The sequence below is a fragment of the Stegostoma tigrinum genome, chromosome 24 (assembly GCF_030684315.1).
Source record: "Stegostoma tigrinum isolate sSteTig4 chromosome 24, sSteTig4.hap1, whole genome shotgun sequence".
Taxonomy (NCBI): domain Eukaryota; kingdom Metazoa; phylum Chordata; class Chondrichthyes; order Orectolobiformes; family Stegostomatidae; genus Stegostoma; species Stegostoma tigrinum.
In genome coordinates this window covers 44663277-44684278 of record NC_081377.1, presented here as the reverse complement: position 1 = coordinate 44684278, position 21002 = coordinate 44663277, and the positions used below count along the sequence as shown (strand labels likewise).

General features: G+C 52.0%; 1 protein-coding gene across 2 annotated transcripts in view; it reads right to left on the bottom strand.

Moving 5' to 3' along the window:
* Positions 1 to 19835, bottom strand: part of LOC125465105 (interferon lambda receptor 1-like) — a 40314-nt gene extending 20479 nt beyond the window's left edge. Inside the window, exon 1 of one of the 2 annotated variants that reach the window (XM_048558243.2) lies at positions 19662 to 19835. In XM_048558243.2, coding sequence (XP_048414200.1) covers positions 19662 to 19734 — 73 coding nt within the window. In that variant the 5' untranslated portion in view covers positions 19735 to 19835. The remainder of the gene's footprint in view (positions 1 to 19661) is intronic. The other variant, XM_048558245.2, reaches the window with a different exon arrangement.
* Positions 19836 to 21002: the final 1167 nt, after the last annotated feature.

Below are 21002 nucleotides of genomic sequence, written 5' to 3'. Positions count from 1 at the left end.
TGGAATTGTGGGAGATATAGTAGTTTGGATCGGAAATTGGCTTGCTGAAAGAAGACAGAGGGTGGTAGTTGATGAGAAATGTTCATCCTGGAGACCAGTTACTAGTGGTGTACCGCAAGGGTCGGTGTTGGGTCCACTGCTGTTTGTCATTTTTATAAATGACCTGGATGAGGGCGTAGAAGGATGGGTTAATAAATTTGCTGACGACACTAAGGTCGGTGGAGTTGTGGATAGTGACGAAGGATGCTGTAGGTTGCAAAGAGACATAGACAAGCTGCAGAGCTGGGCTGAGAGGTGGCAAATGGAGTTTAATGCAGACAAGTGTGAGGTGATGCACTTTGGTAGGAGTAACCGGAAGGCAAAGTACAGGGCTAATGGTAAGATTCTTAGCAGTGTAGATGAGCAGAGAGATCTCGGTGTCCATGTACACAGATCCTTGAAAGTTGCCACCCAGGTTGACAGGGCTGTTAAGAAGGCATACAGTGTTTTAGCTTTTATTAATAGAGGGATCGAGTTCCGGAACCAAGAGGTTATGCTGCAGCTGTACAAAACTCTGGTGCGGCCGCACTTGAAGTATTATGTACAGTTCTGGTCACCGCATTATAAGAAGGATGTGGAAGCTTTGGAAAGGGTGCAGAGGAGATTTACTAGGATGTTGCCTGGTATGGAGGGAAGGTCTTACGAGGAAAGGCTGAGGGACTTGAGGCTGTTTTCATTAGAGAGAAGAAGGTTGAGAGGTGACTTAATTGAAACATATAAAATAATCAGAGGGTTAGATAGGGTGGATAGGGAGAGCCTTTTTCCTAGGATGGTGATGGCGAGCACGAGGGGGCATAGCTTTAAATTGAGGGGTGAAAGATATAGGACAGATGTCAGGGGTAGTTTCTTTACTCAGAGAGTAGTAAGGGAATGGAACGCTTTGCCTGCAACGGTAGTAGATTTGCCAACTTTAGGTACATTTAAGTCGTCATTGGATAAGCATATGGACGTACATGGAATAGTGTAGGTTAGATGGGCTTGAGATCAGTATGACAGGTCGGCACAACATCGAGGGCCGAAGGGCCTGTACTGTGCTGTAATGTTCTATGATCTATAATCTTACTTTCTCCCTCTTACCCTTGATCGCCTTACAATCAAGAACCCATCTTAAGGACGCTCAATGACTTGGCCTCCACAGCTGTGATTTCCAAAACTTTACCACCCTCTGGCTGACAACTCCCTCATCTCAGTTCCAAATTGTCATCCCTTCACTGAGGCTGAACCCTCTGTTTTAGTCTCTCCTATTAAAGATAGAGCACGGAAAGAGGCCCTTCTGACCAACTTGTCCATGCTGACTAGATTTCCTAAATTGAACTAATTCCAATTGCCTGCATTTGACTCAAATCCCTCCAAACTTTTCTTATCCAGGTACACGTCCAAACGTCTTTTAATTGCAGTAATTGTATCTGTTCCGACCACTTCCTCTGGCAGCTTGTTATATATAGATGCATTACTCTGAGAAAAAGGTGCCTCTCTGTTCTTTTTTAAATATATGCCCCCTAGCTTTCAACTTCCCTATCCTGGGTCTTAGGTCTAAAGGGATCAAGCTGTGGGGAGAAAGTGGAAGCACAGCATTGGGTTGGATGACCAGCCATGATCATATTGAATTCTCCCCAACCTTGACTCAAGCACAGTGGGCTGGCTCCGGCTCAACCCTAACTGTTCAACTCTGCCATAGCTTCTCGCACCAGGCCCTGGCTCCAACTGCACAAGAACTCAAGGCGTTCCAGGGCCAAGCAACCTGCCTCACTAGCAGCACATGCACCAACACCTTCAGCATACAATCCCTTTGCCACCAACTGATTGTCTTGATGTGGATTACATACAAAATATGCCAAAGTAACTTTGGAGGGATTGAGTTCTGGAGCCGTGATGTCATGGTGAAACCGTACAATACGCTAGTGCAGCCTCATTTGGAATATTGCATGCAGTTCTGGTCGCCCCATTACAGGCAGGATATGGAAGCATTGGAAAAGGTGCAGTGGAGATTTACCAGGATGTTGCCTGGTCTGGAGCGCAGGCCCTATGAAGAAAAGCTGAGGGACTTGGGTCTGTTCTCATTGGAGAGAAGGAGGCTAACAGGGAATTTAATAGAGACGTACAAGAGTGATTAGACAATTAGACAGGGTGGACAGTGAGAGTCCTTTTCCGACGATGATTACTTCAGCTTGTACAAGGGGTGATAGATTGAAGACAGATGTCAGAGGCAGGTTCTTTACTCAGGGAGTGATAAGGGTGTGGAATGCCCTTCCTGCTAATGTAGTTAACTCAGCCACATTAGGGGCATTTAAACAGTCCTTAGATAAGCATCTTGGTAATGATGGGATAGTGTAGGGAGAGGGGCTTAGATTAGTTCACAGGTCGGCGCAACATCGAGGGCCGAAGGGCCTGTTCTGTGCTGTATTGTTCTATGCTCTAACTCACCTAAAGTCCTTCGACAATCCCTTCCAAACGTATGAACTGTACCACCAGGAAGAACAAGGACAGCCATGGTACGAGAACTATCAGGTGCAAGTTCCCTTCCAAGCCATACATCAAAGCTCAGAATTAACCACTTTTTAACTGCCATAGAGTCAAATAGTGATTTCCCTCCCTAACAGCAATGCAAGTGTACCTACACAACATGGACTGCAACAGCTCAGAAAGGCAACTCATTGGTCTTGAGGAGGACAATGGGGGATGAGCAACAAATGCTGGCCAAGCAAATTTTGATATTTGGGCTACCTTATCTATTTATAGGAGGAAAGCTTAAAACTATCAATACAAACATGCAAGTTATTATTACCATTTAACTACAACACTAACATTTGGACAGAATAAAGCAACTCCTGAAAATCAAAATATAGCCCTTAAGAAATTTCAAAATCTCCCTTGATAAAACCTATTTCAATCACTGGCTGAGAACATGATGCAGGAATGAGGGCTTCAGATTCCAGGGTCATTGGGACAGATCCATATAAATGGGACCTGTAAAATCAAAACATTTGTGCCTAAATAAAGGCTAAGGCTGAATTCCCTGTTCAGTAATTTACTAGCACTGTTAGGGAGAGAGCACAAACTAACTTGGCAGGGATCTGGGAACCAGGAGGCAAAATAGCATAGAGGAAAGTGCACAGAATACTTAGACAGATAGACAACACTTGAGGAGGAAACAGTAAGTTTGTGCATGTAGATAAATAAATGGAGTACAGTAAACAAAATCACTGAGCTTTAAGATTGTCAACTGTAGATTTAATGTTGTGACTCAACAGGACGGAGCACTGTATTTATTATTCCTGAATTGAAGGCATTCTGGAAAGACAGGAAAGGGCGAGGGGTGATAATACTGATTAAAAACAACAGTACATGCTGAAGAGAGAGGATGCCCTAGAGAATGAAAACAGAATCTGTTTGCTTACAGCGAAGTAAGTAACGGAGTATAGTTACATTATTTGGTACAGTCTACATATCTTTCCCATTCATTGATGGCCTAAAGGGGCAGATTTGCAAGGAAATCATAATGAAGGGCTATAATTACTCAAATATAGGCTGGGTAGTAATGCTGCAAAAATTATAGAGGGGCAAGGGTTCCTACAGCGTGTTTTGGAAAATGCTCTACCACAAAACGGTTCCAGTCCAACAAGAAAGGATCATTCCAATTCCAAGAACAACTGTCATGAGGAGAACTGGGAAATTTGGTTAAGGGATGGGTGAGCAGAGATGTGATTGAAGGCATTTAAGGAGCTATTTTGTGCATTCAATGAAAAGAAATTCTCTATGAGAAGGATTTATTATTCATGGTTAACTAAAGGAAAGCAAAGACAATATCAACAGAAAGAAAAAAGCTCATGGAGTAAGTACAGCAGCGACACGGATATGAAATTGACTTAATGACAGAGACCAGAAAAGTAGTTAATGGATCCTTTTCAAACAGGAAGAGGTCTGTTGCAGAGTTATGACGCTCATTCGCGACACTTACACTTCCTGATGTATCAACACAGGATATATGGAACAAGTTCAAAAGTCATAGATTGCATGCAACTTGAAAGCATCTTGAAATGGAGGATAGTACAGAACATCAAGGCATTTCAGACAAGTTGGTGGAATGAGCTAAAAAAAGTGTCAGATGAAATTCAAAACAAGTTGTGATGCAGTTCATTTTGATAGGAAGAACATGGAGAAACAATACATAAATAAAGGATACAATTTTAAACAGACTGCAGAAGTAGAGGAACCTCTCTGCATATTTGCATAAATCATTAAAAGGTAGCCAGGCAGTTTGAGATTTATACAGAATGCCAGACTTTTTTTTCACTAGGAGGTAAAGAATACAAGAACAAGGTGGTTATGTTAAACTTGCAACGCTCACTGGTTTGTCCAGTCTGAAAATACTGCACATAGTCTGAACACACTTTAGGAAGGGTAGATGATTAGAAAGAGAGCAGAGGACTTCTTTTCACGAGAAAAAATTCTCATCCCTGAAACCAAACCACGTTGATAGGAGGTGGGTACTTCTAATATGTTTTATCATGAAGTACAGAAAATTGCTCACAATAGGTAGTTGATGAGCAAAGGTTAATCACCACAATATCTTAACAAGCACAGTCACAGACTGACACAGAAGTCCATCATAACCAATATCCTTTCAGCACAAAGTACATGAAGAGACAAAATGTGGGAGATTAGCCAGGAATGCAGTGGAATATTTAAGTCTTCAAGTAAAGAAGGTAAGAAGCAGGGCTTTGGTATCAAACAAATTGAGATATGTGAAGCAGGGAGATGCTCTCAAGTAGAAATGAGTGGCCTTAGTGTTGGGACAAAGAGATTGGAAGATCATCTGTGTTTCAAAGTGGCACCAAGATTGTGAAAGGCTGGCTTAATCTTGCTTTGTTGCCTGCTCATCTAACACTGAATATTAGGCAAGCTGATAATTCAGCAACAGTGGGAGTGTCAAAATAGGGGGCAACAGCAACAGGGACCTAGGCATTGTCACTTGCAGTTTCATCTTCTGTTGCTGACAAAAACCATATAGATTAAAAAAAGGTGGGGACCAAAGATAGATTCCCAGGCATAGGGGTGACATTGGAGGTCAACAGCTAAGGAGCAGAAAGAGAAGGCAGTGTAAGTAATTCTTTCGCACAGCTGAATAATTAAGTATGGAACCAGATGAGAAGCATACAGACTCAGCAAAACAACAGAACAGGATGAGTGGAAACTTCTTCTCCACATCTAAGTCTCACGTCTGTCGTCTGCAAGGTGTTAGAAAGGATTCTGAGGGATAGGATTTATGACCATCTGGAGGAGCATGGCTTGATCAAATACAGTCAACACAGCTTTGTGAGGGGTAGGTCATGCCTCACAAACCTTATCGAGTTTTTTGAGGATGTGACTAGAAAAGTTGATGAGGGTCGAGCTGTGGATGTGGTGTATATGGACTTCAGTAAGGCATTTGATAAGGTTCCCCATGGTAGGCTCATTCAGAAGGTCAGGAGGAATGGGATACAGGGGAACTCAGCTGCTTGGATACAGAATTGGCTGGCCAACAGAAGACAGCGAGTGGTAGTAGAAGGAAAATATTCTGCCTGGAAGTCAGTGGTGAGTGGGGTTCCACAGGGCTCTGTCCTTGGGCCTCTACTGTTTGTAATTTTTATTAATGACTTGGATGAGGGGATTGAAGGATGGGTCAGCAAGTTTGCAGATGACACAAAGGTTGGAGGTGTCGTTGACAGTATAGAGGGCTGTTGTACGCTGCAGCGGGACGTTGACAGGATGCAGAGATGGGCTGAGAGGTGGCAGATGGAGTTCAACCTGGATAAATGCGAGGTGATGCATTTTGGAAGGTCGAATTTGAAAGCTGAGTACAGGATTAAGGATAGGATTCTTGGCAGTGTGGAGGAACAGAGGGATCTTGGTGTGCAGATACATAGATCCCTTAAAATGGCCACCCAAGTCGACAGGGTTGTTAAGAAAGCATATGGTGTTTTGGCTTTCATTAACAGGGGAATTGAGTTTAAGAGTCGTGAGATCTTGTTGCAGCTCTATAAAGCTTTGGTTAGACCGCACTTGGAATACTGCGTCCAGTTCTGGTCGCCGTATAAAAGGAAAGATGTGGATGCTTTGGACAGGGTTCAGAGGAGGTTTACCAGGATGCTGCCTGGACTGGAGGGCTTATCTTATGAAGAGAGGTTGACTGAGCTTGGTCTCTTTTCATTGGAGAAAAGGAGGAGGAGAGGGGACCTAATTGAGGTGTACAAGATAATGAGAGGCATAGATAGAGTTGATAGCCAGAGACTATTTCCCGGGGCAGAAATGGCTAGCACGAGGGGTCATAGTTTTAAGCTGGTTGGTGGAAAGTATAGAGGGGATGTCAGAGGCGGGTTCTTTACACAGAGAGTTGAGAGAGCATGGAATGCGTTGCCAGCAGCAGTTGTGGAAGCAAGGTCATTGGGGTCATTTAATAGACTGCTGGACATGCATATGGTCACAGAAATTTGAGGGTGCATACATGAGGATCAATGGTCGGCACAACATTGTGGGCTGAGGGGCCTGTTCTGTGCTGTACTGTTCTATGTTCTATGTTCTATGTTCTACTCTATCCAGACCTCTCAGTATTCTGTAAGTTTCAAACAGATCCCCCATATCATTCATCAAAAGTCCATTGAGTACTAACCCAGAGTTTTCAACTCATGAACAAAAACGTAGCTGCTGGAAAAGCTCAGCATCTGTGAAGGAAAAAACGGAGTTAACATCTCAGGTCCAGTGGCCCTTCCTCAGAGGTGGTGGTGGCTCGGAAAATGTCAGATTGTATGAAGGAAAAAAGGGGAGGGGGATGGGGTAGGGAGTAAACAATAGGTTGGAGCCGAAAAAGTGAGAAGAGCAGTTGGACAAAGTTGATAACGATCAGGCTGGGAGAGTGAACAGTTGATAATGGGGACTATTGGTCACTAATAACAGGTAGTGCATAGTGGCAGGCTATGTGGAAACAAGGCCTGGTGTATGGGTTTGGAGCTCAGACATGAGAGAGTTTAAACCCTAAAAGTATTGAACTTTAGCGAGTTTTGAGAAAATTTGTAGCTCAGGTTGAGGTTCTGGATGTGAGTTTGCTCGCTGAGCTGGAAGGTTAGTTTTCAGACGTTTCATCACTTTTTTTTATTTGAAAAAATATACTTTATTCATAGAATGTACAAAAAATAAAACATTTATACACCTACCCAGTCATGCAAGCCACTCCGGGTTACCCGGGGGTACGTACACCAACGAAAGGAAAAAAAAACAAAACAGAAAAAAAAAAGCAAAGAAACCGCCCCGGCAGTCGTCAGCCCGCACAGTCCCAGTTGGCCCCCTGACCAGTTGGGGAAGGCGCCAGCTGGGCCCAGTTACCAGATAGGATTCTTTTCCCTTCTCTGGACGAGGGGGCTCATACGGTGGTCTTTGCCCACCGCGCCTTGGCGGCGGCTGCCCCAAGCTTTAGCGCGTCCCTCAGCACATAGCCCTGGACCTTGGAGTGTGCCAGTCTGCAACACTCGGTCAGGGTCAGTTCTTTCAGCTGGCAGACCAGCAAGTTGCGGGCAGACCAAAGAGCGTCTTTCACCGCATTGATGGTCCTCCAGGCGCAGTTGATGTTGGTCTCGGTGTGCATCCCCGGAAACAGCCCGTAGAGCACGGAGTCCCGCGTCACGGAGCTGCTCGAGACGAACCTCGACAAATACCACTGCATCCCCCTCCAGACCTGCGCACAGGCACACTCCAGAAGGAGGTGATCAACAGTCTCGTCCCCCCCGCAGCCACCTCGAGGGCAGCGTGCGGTGGTGCAGAGATTTCGGGAATGCATAAAGGATCTCACTGGCAGAGCCCCCCTCACCGCCAGCCAAGCAATGTCCTTGTGCTTGTTTGAAAGTTCTGGCGATGAGGCATTCTGCCAAACGACTTTGGCAGTCTGCGTGGGGAACCACACGACGGGATCCACCCTCTCCTTTTCCCGAAGGGTCCTGAGGATACTACGTGCTGACCACTGCCTGACGGCCTTGTGGTCAAAGGTGTTTCCTTTCAAAAATTTCTCCATGAAGGACAGGTGGTACGGAACGGTCCAACTACTCGGAGCGTTCCGCGGCAACGAGGCCAGGCCTATCCTTCGCAACACCGGGGACAGGTAGAACCTCAGTAAGTAGTGACACTTGGTGTTTGCGTACTGAGGATCTACGCACAGCTTGATGCAGCCGCACACAAAGGTAGCCGTCAGGGCGAGGGTGGCTTTCGGTACGCCCTTTCCCCCATTTCCCAGGTCTTTGTACATGGTGTCTGTGCGGACCCGGTCCATCCTCGACCCCCAAATGAAGTGGAAGATGGCCCGGGTGACCGCAGCAGCGCAGGTCCAGGGAATAGGCCAGGCCTGCGCCACATACAACAGTACCGAAAGCCCCTCGCACCTGACAACCAGGTTCTTACCCGCGATGGAGGGGGACCGGAGCATCCACCTGCCCAGCTTCTGCTTCAATTTGGCGATACGCTCCTCCCAAGTCTTAGTGCATGCCCCAGCTCCACCAAACCAAACACCCAGCACCTTCAGGTAGTCTGTCCTGACGGTGAAGGGGATGAAGGAGCGGTCGTCCCAGTTCCCGAAGAACATAACCTCGCTCTTACCCCTATTGACTTTGGCAACCAAGGCCAGTTCAAACTGGCCGCAGATGTCCAACAGCCTACTCACCGACCGACGATCGGTGCAGAAGACGGCGACATCGTTCATGTACAGGGAGGTCTTGACCTGAAGGCCTCCGCTGCCTGGGATAGTCACGCCCTTCAGGCTCACGTCCTTCCTGATGGAGGCGGCGAAGGGCTCCACACAGCACACGAACAAGGCAGGAGAGAGCGGGCAGCCCTGCCTGACTCCAGATCTAACAGGAAAACTGTCTGATTCCCACCCGTTGATCGAGACTGCGCTAACGATGTTAGCGTAGAGCAGCCGGATCCAATTGCAGATGCCCTCCCCGAACCCCAATTTGGAGAGGACGTCGCTCATGTAAGCATGAGAGACCCTGTCGAAAGCCTTCTCCTGGTCCAGGCTGATGAGGCAGGTGTCCACCCGCCTGTCCTGTACGTAGGCGATCGTATCCCTGATGAGCACGAGGCTCTCAGCGATCTTCCTGCCCGGCACAGCACAGGTTTGGTCAGGGTGAATCACTGACTCCAGGACAGACCTGACCCGGTTGGCAATGACCTTGGCCAGGATTTTGTAGTCCACGTTCAAAAGTGAAATGGGACGCCAATTCTTAATGTCTTCCCTCTCCCCCTTCCTCTTGTAAACGAGGGTGATGATGCCCTTCCTCATGGACTTGCACATTTCCCCTGCCCGAAGCGCACTATCGTACACCTCCAGCAGGTCCCGGCCGACCAGGCCCACAGAGCGGAATACAGCTCGACCGGTAAGCCGTCGCTTCCGGGAGTCCTATTCCTCTGCAAGGACTTGAGGGCCCTGGCCAGCTCGTCCAGGGATATCGGCCGGTCCAGCCACTCCCTCGTGCCGTCGTCTAAGACCTCCGTGATAGACGACAGGAACGACTCGGAGGCCGTGCTGTCCGTGGGCTTCGTGTCGTACATTCCGGCATAGAAGGATCTGCTGATCCTCAAAACGTCGGGCCGAGACGACGTCACCGAGCCATCGTCCTCCTTCAGCCGGCTAAGCACAGAGCTCTCGTTGTGCACCTTCTGAAAGAAGAAACGCGAGCACGTCTCGTCCTGCTCCACGGAGCGGACCCTGGACCGGAAGATTATCCTGGAGGCTTCCGCGGCGAAGAGCGAGGCTTGCTGGCCCCTCACCTCGCGGAGGCCCTCCGTGACATCAACCCCAATCAACTGCAGAAGGAGCAGTTTCTGCACCCTTTTCTGGAGTCGCGACAGCTTTCCCCGCCTCTCTCTTGCCTTCTGAACACCTTTGAGGACAAAGAACCTCTTGATGTTCTCCTTCACCGTGTCCCACCAGTCGCCTGGAGACTCAAAGAGGGGTTTCACGGTTCTCCAACCGGCGTACTCCCTCTTAAGAACCTCGACGTTCTCTGGGGTCAACAGAGTCGTGTTGAGCTTCCACGTCCCCTTGCCGGCTGGCTGGTCGTCCTGTAAGTGACAGTCGGCCAACAGGAGGCAGTGGTCAGAGAAGAACACCGGCTCGACACCGGTGGACCTGACCGAGAACGTCCGTGACACAAACAGGAAGTCTATCCTTGAGCGGATAGACCCGTCTGGCCGCAACCAGGTGTACCTCTGCTGTGCTCCGTCTGCAGGGATGCTGAAGACGTCGAACAGCTTGGTGTCCTTCACCGTGCCCATCAGGAATCTGGACGTGACGTCCAGTTGAATCCCCCCACCCGCTGTCCCGACGCCGGATTTTCCATCTGCATCAATGATGCAGTTGAAGTCTCCGTCTAGGATGACCGGCCTGGACGTAGCCAGCAGGGGTGGAAGCCGCTGCAGGACGGCCAACCGCTCACTCCGTACCGCTGGGGCGTACACGTTGATCAGCCTCAGGGGAGCGTTCCTGTAGATGATGTCAGCCACTAGGAGGCGCCCCCCCACCACCTCCTGAACTTGAGAGATGGTGAAGTTGCGCTCCCGCAGCAGAATAGCCAGGCCCGAGGAGCGACAGTCGTTACCCCCCGACCAGATCGAAGGCCCACAGGTCCAGGCGCCGGACCATTTCCCGTACCTGCCGAGGTGCGGTATCCCGCACTCCTGCAGAAACAGGAGGTCCGCCTTGATGGTGGTCAGGTAGGCCAACGTGGACACACATCTTGCGGTTGACTTGACGCTGCGCACATTAATGCTCGCAATTCGTACCCCCATTGTGGGCAGTGACCACAGTACCCTCCCCAAGTCCAAGGTCCAGCCCCTCCATCTGTCCCTTCATGCCCATTGCCCGGGCTAACTGCTGGACGCTCTCCGGGCTCAGGAAACCGTCCGTGCTGCCGTCCGGGTGGCATCCCCCCATCAGGGGCGCGGAGGCAGGAGGGTCCTGCTCCAGGTCAGGCTGGGGACGCGCTGTTTCCTCCTTCTCGCCTGGAAGTTCCGGGGGGCCCTCCAGTGCTCCAGCGGCACTTGACTGGGTGTCGGAGTGAGCCTCAGGATGCCTCCCATCACCTGGAAGCGGGGTGCTGCTTTCCTTCCCCCTCGAGGCCTTTAACTTCTGCTTCGGGTGGGCCCTCTCCGAATCCTCCTCGTCAGAGGAGCTCTTATAGCCCCCCTGTAGCTGCCTCTTCCTGCCTGATTGTTGCGGTTCCTGGGCCCGTCGACGCACCTTCCTCCTCGCTTTCCGGACTGTTGTCCACTCCCCTGGGTCGCCTGTCGCCGCCTCCATTGGCTCCGTGTTGTCGGGGGGGGGGGGAAATCGGAGCCTGCAGGAGTGCTTTGCTGGCCTCGGGCCCATCCTGCACGGCCTGGTCCTCCTGCACATTCGTGGGGTCCTTGCTGGGCCCTGGTGCCTTCCTCTCCTCCGGGGGGGCTGGCCCCGCATTTCCCCTGCCGGCGACCTGGGCGTAGGTGGCACCCCGCTGCGGGCATGCCCTATAGAAGTGGCCCGCTTCCCTGCAAAGGTTGCAGCTTTTCTCTCGTGGGCAATCCTTTGCAAGGTGTCCCTCCTCCCTGCAGTTCCTGCAGATGGTGGCTTTGCAGTCGGCCGCCATGTGACCTGACCTACCACAGGCATGGCAGACTTTAGGTTGCCCTGCATAGGTCAGGTAGCCCCTGCTCCCGCCGATCGCGAAGCTGGACGGTGGGTGTGCGACATTCCCGTCTGCGCCCATCCTCAGCGTCACCTTGACCTGCCTCTTACTCGTCCAGATATCAAAGGGGTCCACGATGTCAGTTTGGTCCCCTTCCACCTTCACATACCTTCCGAGGAAGGTCAGGACATCAACTGCTGGCACATGCGGGTTGTACATGTGTACAGTCACCATACGGCTCCTCTGCGCTGGCATCACAAACAGCGGGACAGCGGTCAATACAGAGAGGGGCCCTCACCTCCTTTCTCCTTGAAAACCTCCAGGAAGCGCTCGCAAAGCTGGGCACTCCGGAAGATCACGTCGTAAAAACCTCCTCCGGGGAAATCCTGCAGGCAGTAAATGTCCGCAGCAGCGAACCCACAACAGTCCAACAGGACCCTCTTCACGAAGAAGGTGCGGTCCACAGGTGCACCTTCATCACAGAAACACGGATGGTGTTCCGGACCCCCTGACCTGGGGCACGAGCACTTGCTGCAGCCATCGTTGCAGGTTGGCTGCTCCCCTCAACCAGCGTTAGGCCGAAGCCAGCATTAAGATCCACGGGTCGCAAGGGTGCACAGCCAACCCGACGTCCTCCTTTCACCTCCAAGACAGCACTCTGCTCCACTCGGTCCACAATAGAGCGGGTCTTTATTGTGTTCCAGATGTAAGCTAGTTCACTGAGCTTGCCGGTTTGTTCCCAGATGTTTCATCACCATTCTAGGTAACATCATCAGTAAACCTCCGACGAAGCGCTGGTGTCATGTCCGCTTTCTATTTATCTGGTTAGGTTTCCTTGGGTTGGTGATGTCATTTCCTGCATTGGTGATGTCATTTCCTGTTCTTTTTCTAAGGGGATGGTAGATTGGCTCCAAATCAATGTGTTTGTTGATGGAGTTCTGGTTGGAATGCCATGCTTCTAGGAATTCTCGTGCGTGTCTCTGTTTGGCTTGACCTAGGATGGATGTGCTGTCCCAATCAAAGTGGTGTCCTTCCTCATCTGTATGTAAGGATATGAGTGATAGTGGGTCATGTCGTTTTGTGGCTAGTTGATGTTCATGTAACCTGGTGGCTAGCTTTCTGCCAGTTTGTCCAATGTCGTGTTTGTCACAGTTCTTGCAAGGTATTTTGTAGATGACGTTCATTTTGTTTGTTGTCTGTATAGGGTCTTTTCAGTTCATTAGCAGCTGTTTTAGTGTGTTGGTGGGTTTGTGGCCTCCCCTGATGCCAAGAGGTCCGAGTAGTCTGGCAGTCATTTCGGAAATGTCTTTGATGTAGGGGAGAGTGGTTATGGTTTCTGAGCCCGTTTTGTCTGTTTGTTTAGACACAGTCCACCGATTCCTCAGCAATAAACCCAAACAAACAGACAAAACGCCACAAAAAGCAAGCCACCAGGATACATGAACATCAACTAGCCACAAAACGACACGACCCACTATCACTCGTATCCTTACATACAGATGAGGAAGGACACCACTTTGATTGGGACAACACATCCATCCTAGGACAAGCCAAACAGAGAAACGCACAAGAATTCCTAGAAGGATGGCATTCCAACAGGAACACCATCAACAAACACATTGGCTTCAAATCAATCTACCACCCCCTGAGAAAAAGAACAGGAAATGACATCACCAACCCAAGGAAACCTAACCAGATAAATAGAAAGCGGGACATAACACCAGCGCTTCGTCGGAGGCTCACTGATGATGTTACCTCGAATGGTGACGAAACATCTGGGAACAAACCGGCAAGCTCAGTGAACCAGCTTACATCTGGAACAAAATAAAGACCCACTCTCTTGTGGACCGAGAGGACGGGAGTGCTGTCTTGGAGGTGAAAGGAGGACGTCGGGTTCGCTGTGCACCCTTGCGATCTTTATGCTGGCTTCGGCCTAACGCTGGTTCAGGGGAGCAGCCAACCTGCAACGATGGCTGCGGCAAGTGCTCGTGCCCCAGGTCAGGGGGTGCGGAACACCATCCGTGTTTCTGTAAAGAAGGTGGATGAAGGTGCACCTGTGGACCGCACCTTCTTCGTGAAGAGGGTCCTGTTGGACTGTTGTGGGTTTGCTGCTGTGGACATTTACTGCCTGCAGGATTTCCCCAGAGGAGGTTTTTACGACGTGACCTTCAGGAGTGCCAAGCTTTGCGAGCGCTTCCTGGAGGCTTTCAAGGAGAAAGGAGGTGAGGGCCCCCTCTCTGTGACCGCTGTCCCGCTGTTTGTGATGCCAGCACAGAGGAGCCGTATGGTGAATGTACATATGTACAACCCGCATGTGCCAGCAGTTGATGTCCTGACCTTCCTTGGAAGGTACGTGAAGGTGGAAGGAGACCTAACTGATGTCGTGGACCCCTTTGGCATCTGGACCAGTAAGAGGCAGGTCAAGGTGCCGCTGAGGATGGGCGCGGACGGGAATGTCGTACACCCACCGTCCAGCTTCGTGATCGGCGGGAGCAGGGGCTACCTGACCTATACAGGGCAACCTAAAGTCTGCCATGCCTGTGGTAGGTCAGGTCATGTGGCGGCCGACTGCAAAGCCACCATCTGCAGGAACTGCAGGGAGGAGGGACACCTTGCAAAGGATTGCCCACGAGAGAAAAGCTGCAACCTTTGCGGGGAAGCGGGCCAGCTCTATAGGGCATGCCCGCGGCGGGGGACCACCTACGCCCAGGTCGCCGGCAGGGGCAATGCGGGGCCAGCCCCCCCAGAGGAGAGGAAGGCACCAGGGCCCAGCAAGGACCCCACTAATGTGCAGGAGGGCCAGGCCGTGCAGGAGGGCCCAGCCCCACAGGATGGGCCCGAGGCCAGCAAAGCGCCCCTGCAGGCTCCGCTCTCCCCCGACAACCCGGAGTCGATGGAGGCGGCGACAGGCGACCCAGTGGAGCGGACGACGGTCTGGAAAGCGAGGAGGAAGGTGCGTCGACGGGCCCAGGAACCACAACCATCAGGCAGGAAGAGGCAGCTACAGGGGGGTTATAAGAGCTCCTCTGACGAGGGGGATTCGGAGAGGGCCCACCCGAAGCAGACGTTAAAGATCTCGAGGGGGAAGGAAAGCAGCACACTGCTTCCAGGTGACGGGAGGCGTCCTGAGGCTCCCTCCGACACCCAGTCAAGTGCCGGTGGAACACTGGAGGGCCCCCCGGAACTTCCAGGCGGGAAGGAGGAAACAGCGCGTCCCCAGCCTGACCCGGAGCCGGACCCTCCTGCCTCCGCACCCCTGACGGGGGGATGCCACCCGGAAGGCAGCATGGACTGTTTCCTGAGCCCGGAGAGCGTCCAGCAGTTAGCCCGGGCAATGGGCATGAAGGGACAGATGGAGGGGCTGGACCTTGGACTTGGGGAGGGTACTGTGGTCACTGCCCACAATGGGGGTACGAGTTGCAAGCATTAATGTGCGCAGCGTCAAGTCAACCGCAAGATGTGTGTCCACATTGGCCTACCTGACCACCATCAAGGCGGACCTCCTGTTTCTGCAGGAGTGCGGGATACCGCACCTCGGCAGGTACGGGAAATGGTCCGGCGCCTGGACCTGTGGGCCTTCAATCTGGTCAGGGGAGTAACGACTGTCGCTCCTCGGGCCTGGCTATTCTGCTGCGGGGGCACAACTTCACCATCTCTCAAGTTCAGGAGGTGGTGGGGGGGCGCCTCCTAGTGGCTGACATCACCTATAGGAACGCTCCCCTGAGGCTGATCAACGTGTACGCCCCAGCGGTACGGAGTGAGCGGTTGGCCGTCCTGCAGCGGCTTCCACCCCTGCTGGCTACGTCCAGGCCGGTCATCCTAGACGGAGACTTCAACTGCATCACTGATGCAGATGGAAGATCCGGCGTGGGGACAGCGGGTGGTGGGAGTCAACTGGACGTCACGTCCAGATTCCTGATGGACACGGTGAAGGACGCCAAGCTGCTCAACGTCTTCAGCACCCCTGCAGACGGAGCGCAGCAGAGGTACAACTGGTCGCGGCCAGACGGGTCTATCCGCTCAAGGATAGACTTCCTGTTTGTGTCACGGACGTTCTCGGTCAGGTCCACCGGTGTCGAGCCGCTGTTCTTCTCTGACCATGCCTCCTGCTGGCCGAATGTCACTTACAGGACGATCAGCCGGCCGGCAAGGGGACGCGGAACCTCAACATGACTCTGTTGACCCCACAGAACGTCGAGGAGCTTAAGAGGGAGTACGCCGGTTGGAGAACCGTGAAACCCCTCTTTGAGTCTCCAGGCGACTGGTGGGAGACGGTGAAGGAGAACGTCAAGAGGTTCTTTGTCCTCAAGGGTGTTCAGAAGGCGAGAGAGAGGTGGGGAAAGCTGTCGCGACTCCAGAAAAGGGTGCAGAAACTGCTCCTTCTGCAGTTGATGGGGGTCGATGTCACGGAGGACCTCCGCGATGTGAGGGGCCAGCAAGCCTCGCTCTTTGCCGCGGAGGCCTCCCGGATAATCTTCCGGTCCAGGGTCCGCTCTGTGGAGCAGGACGAGACGTTTTCGCGTTTCTTCTTTCAGAAGGTGCACAAAGAGAACTCTGTGCTTAGCCGGCTGAAGGAGGACGACGGCTCGGTGACGTCATCTTGGCCCGACATTTTGAGGATCAGCAGATCCTTCAATGCCGGACTGTACGACTCGAAGCCTACGGACAGCACGGCCTCCGAGTCGTTCCTGTCGTCTATCACGGAGGTCTTAGACGACGGCACGAGGGAGTGGCTGGACCGGCCGATATCCCTGGATGAGCTGACCAGAGCCCTCAAGTCCTTGGAGAGGAATAGGACTCCCGGAAGCGACGGCTTACCGGTCGAGCTGTATTCCGCTCTGTGCGGCCTGGTCGGCCAAGACCTGCTGGAGGTGTACGATAGTGCGCTTCGGGCAGGGGAAATGTGCAAGTCCATGAGGAAGGGCATCATCACCCTCATTTACAAGAGGAAGGGGGAGAGGGGCTTTCGGTACTGTTGTATGTGGCGCAGGCCTGGCCTATTCCCTGGACCTGCGCTGCTGCGGTCACCCGGGCCATCTTCCACTTCATTTGGGGCTTGAGGATGGACCAGGTCCGCACAGACACCATGTACAAAGACCTGGGAAATGGGGGAGAGGGCGTACCGAACGCCACCCTCGCGCTGACGGCTACCTTTGTGTGCGGCTGCATCAAGCTGTGCGTAGATCCTCAGTACGCAAACACCAAGTGTCACTACTTACTGAGGTTCTACCTGTCCCCGGTGTTGCGAAGGATGGGCCTGGCCTCGTTGCCGCGGAACGCTCCGAGTAGTTGGACCGTTCCGTACCACCTGTCCTTCATGGAGAAATTTTTGAAAGGAAACACCTTTGACTACAAGGCCGTCAGGCAGTGGTCAGCACATAGTATCCTTGGGACCCTTCGGGAAAAGGAGAGGGTGCATCCCGTCGTGTGGTTCCCCACGCAGACTGCCAAAGTCGTTTGGCAGAATGCCTCATCCCCAGAACTTTCAAACAAGTACAATGACATTGCTTGGCTGGCGGTGAGAGGGGCTCTGCCAGTGAGATCCTTTATGCATGCCCGGAATCTCTGCGCCACCGCACACTGCCCTCGAGGTGGCTGCCGTGGGGGGAACGAGACTGTTGATCACCTCCTTCTGGAGTGTGCCTATACGCAGGAGGTCTGGAGGGGGATGCAGTGGTATTTGTCGAGGTTCGTCCCGAGCAGGTCCGTGATGCGGGACTCCGTGCTCTACGGGCTGTTTCCCAGGACGCACACTGAGACCAACATCAACTGCGCCTGGAAGACTATCTATGCGGTGAAAGACGCTTTTTGGTCTGCCCGCAACTTGCTGGTCTGCCAGCTGAAAGAACTGACCCCGACCGAGTGTTGCAGACTGGCGCACTCCAAGGTCCAGGACTACGTGCTGAGGGATACGCTAAAGCTTGGGGCAGCCGCCGCCAAGGCGTGGTGGGGAAAGACCACAGTATGAAACCCCTCGTCCAGAATGGTAAAAAGGGCCCTCTCTGGTACCTGGGCCCAGCTGGCGCCTTCCCCAACTGGTCAGGGGGCCAACGGGGACTGTGCAGGTTGACGACTGCCGGGGTGTTTTCTTTGTTTTGTTTTTTTTTCTTCTTTGTTTTTTTCCTTTAGTTGGTGTATGTACCCACTGGGTAACCCGGAGCGGCCTGCATGACTGGGTAGGTGTGTAAATATGTTTTATTTTTTGTACACCTTATGAATAAAGTATATTTTTTCAAATAAAAAAAGTGACAAAACGTCTGAAAATGAACCTTCCAGCTCATCGAGCAAACTCACACCCATTATTGAACTCTGAACTGAGTCCGGAGGACTGCAGGGTCCCCAAGCAGAAAATGAAGTGTTGTTATTCTAGCTTGTGTTGAGCTTCACTAGAACACTGCAGCAAGCCAGACACACAATCTTGGTCAGGGAACATGGTGGTGCATTAAAATGGCAGGCAACAGGTAGTTCGGGTCTTTTTCCCTGAGCAGAACATAGACGTTCTGCAAAGCGGTCACCTAGTCTACGCTTTGTTTCCACAATGCAGAGGAGACCACGTTGTGAATAGCAAATGCACTGGACTAGATTCTGCCAAGTACAAGTGAGGTGTTGCTTCATCTGCAAGGTATGTTTGGGTCCTTCAAGATTAAGGAAGGAGGAGGTAAATGGGCAGGTGTTGCACCTTTGCTCGTTACAGGGGAACGTGCCGTAGAGCTATGGGGAGGGTGGGGTGGTGAAGGAAGTGTGTACCAGGGTGCCCCAGAGGGAACGGTCCCTGTAGAAGGCAGACAAGGAAGGGGAGGGGAATGAGCATCTGGGTTTTGAACTGCTCCTCAAGTGACAACTCATTCTCATAAATTTCCTCTGGACTCACTCCAACACTAGCACATCCTTCCTTAGCTATGCCACCCAAAACTGCTCAGAGTATTCCAAATACAATCTGACCAGGGCTTTATACAGACTTTTCTGAAGAAGGGTCGAGGTCCAAAACGTCAGCCTTCCTGCTGTGTTCATCCAGGTCTACACCTTGTTAACTATAGCACATATCTGCTCTTGTATTTCGCCTATCGTCAAACCACGATCAACAAAATCACAGCAATGTTACAGCACAGAAAGAGGCTTCAGCCTAGATAACAAAGTGTGGAGCTGGATGAGCACAAAAGCTTTTCTGCTCCTAAGATGCTGCTTGGCCTGCTGTGTTCATCCAGCTCCACACTTTGTTATCTCAGAGTCTCCAGCATCTGCAGTTCCCTTTATCCCTGATACAAGAGACTTCAGCCTTCTTAGTTGTAAGGGTATGAATGTACTTTAAGAATCCCAGCCTGTTTAGCTTCTTCCTCTCTCAACCCTCACCCCCCCAACCCCGGTTTTGACCTCCCATTCACGGTCTCATTCCCCACTCCCACTGGGTTTTTAAATATCTTTCCGCTCCACCTCTGCCACCATCCCCAATAGGGAGAACACAAAGGGAAACCGCCGCTCACACAGAGACCCTGAACCCGCGAACAGAAAATTAAACAGTCAATGTACCGAGCAATATAACAAAATGTGAGGCTGGAAGAATACAGCAGCATCTCAGGAGCACAAAAGCTGACGTTTCGGGCTTAGACCCTTCATCAGAGCACCCCCATCTACCTACTAACCTCATCCCACCTCCTTGACCTGTCCGTCTTCCCTGGACTGACCTATCCCCTCCCTACCTCCCCACCTATACTCTCCTCTCCACCTATCTTCTTTTCTCTCCATCTTCGGTCCGCCTCCCCCTCTCTCCCTATTTATTCCAGAACCCTCACCCCATCCCCCTTTCTGATGAAGGGTCTAGGCCCGAAACGTCAGCTTTTGTGCTCCTGAGATGCTGCTTGTCCTGCTGTGTTCATCCAGCTTCACACTTTGTTATCTTGGATTCTCCAGCATCTACAGTTCCCAATATTACTGTACCGAGCACAAGAATGCTGAAGATGTAGGAGACGACGTGCAAACAGCCGGCTCCATTGCACAGTGCCATCTCCATGGTGCCCAACAGCGGCGAGATCCCAAGCCTACGAGTCCGACGCCGCCATCTTACTCACGCACCTCCCAGCAGCCTCCAAGCCCTCTCGCCTCCTTGGCTGAGCCCTGACATCGGCCGGGGAAGACCCGCCCACCGATTGCGCGCAAGCTAGGCCCTGCCCACTGCCACACAGGCCCCGCCCACTACCATCGGTCCAACCCCGGTCACGCCCACCGTCCCCGGAGCTACGTTGGCCGCGCCCACCATCGCCGGAAAACGAAGGTTCCGTGCGCATCTCCGGGGTCCTGCAGCGGTGAGACTGGGAGGAGGCGGCTCCAGCGAGGAGTGAGTGAGGTTACGGCTTTGTGAGGAGTGCGGGCCACAAGGATGCCACCCGAAGGTTGCAGGAACAGCAACTCATATTCCGCCTGGGAACCCTGCAGCCCAATGGTATCAATGTGGACTTCACCAGCTTCAAAATCTCCCCTTCCCCCACCGCATCCCAAAACCAGCCCAGTTCGTCCCCTCCTCCCACTGCAACCCAAAACCAGCCCAGTTCGTCCCCTCCTCCCACCGCATCCCAAAATCAGCCCAGCTCTTCCCCTCGCCCCACATCCCAAAACCAGCCCAGCTCATCCCCTCCCCCCACCACACCCAAAACAAGCCCAGCTCGTCCCCTCGCCCCACTGCATCCCACAACCAACCCAGCTTGTCCCCGCCTCCCTAACCTGTTCTTCCTCTCACCTCATCTCGCCCCCTTGGTTTGTCCGTCCTCCCCGGACTGACCTATCCCCTCCCTACCTCCCCACCAATACTCTCCTCTCCACCTATCGTCTCCTCTATCCATCTTCGATCTGCCTCCCCCTCTCTCCCTATTTATTTCAGAACCCTCTCCCTTTCCCCCTTTTCTGATGAAGGGTCTGGGCCCAAAATGTCAGCTTTTGTGCTCCTGAGATGCTTGCTGCTTGGCCTGCTGTGTTCATCCAGCTTCACACTTTGTTATCTCGGGTTCTCCAGCATCTGCAGTTCCAATTATCTGTGAGGGAACTTTTGATTGTGCAAGTGAGAATCAAAAGAGGCTAATTCTGAATCATTGCCATGATGTGGAGGTACTGGGGTAGGCAAAGTCTGAAATCACACAACACCACATTATTGTCCAACAGGTTTAGTTGGAAACACCAGCCTTCAGAGCCTTGCTCCTTCTTCAGGTGTTAATGAGAGAGGTGCTGTCAGACAAAAAAGATCAAAGGGTCACACCACTGATGAAGATGTACTAAACAAACTTGAGA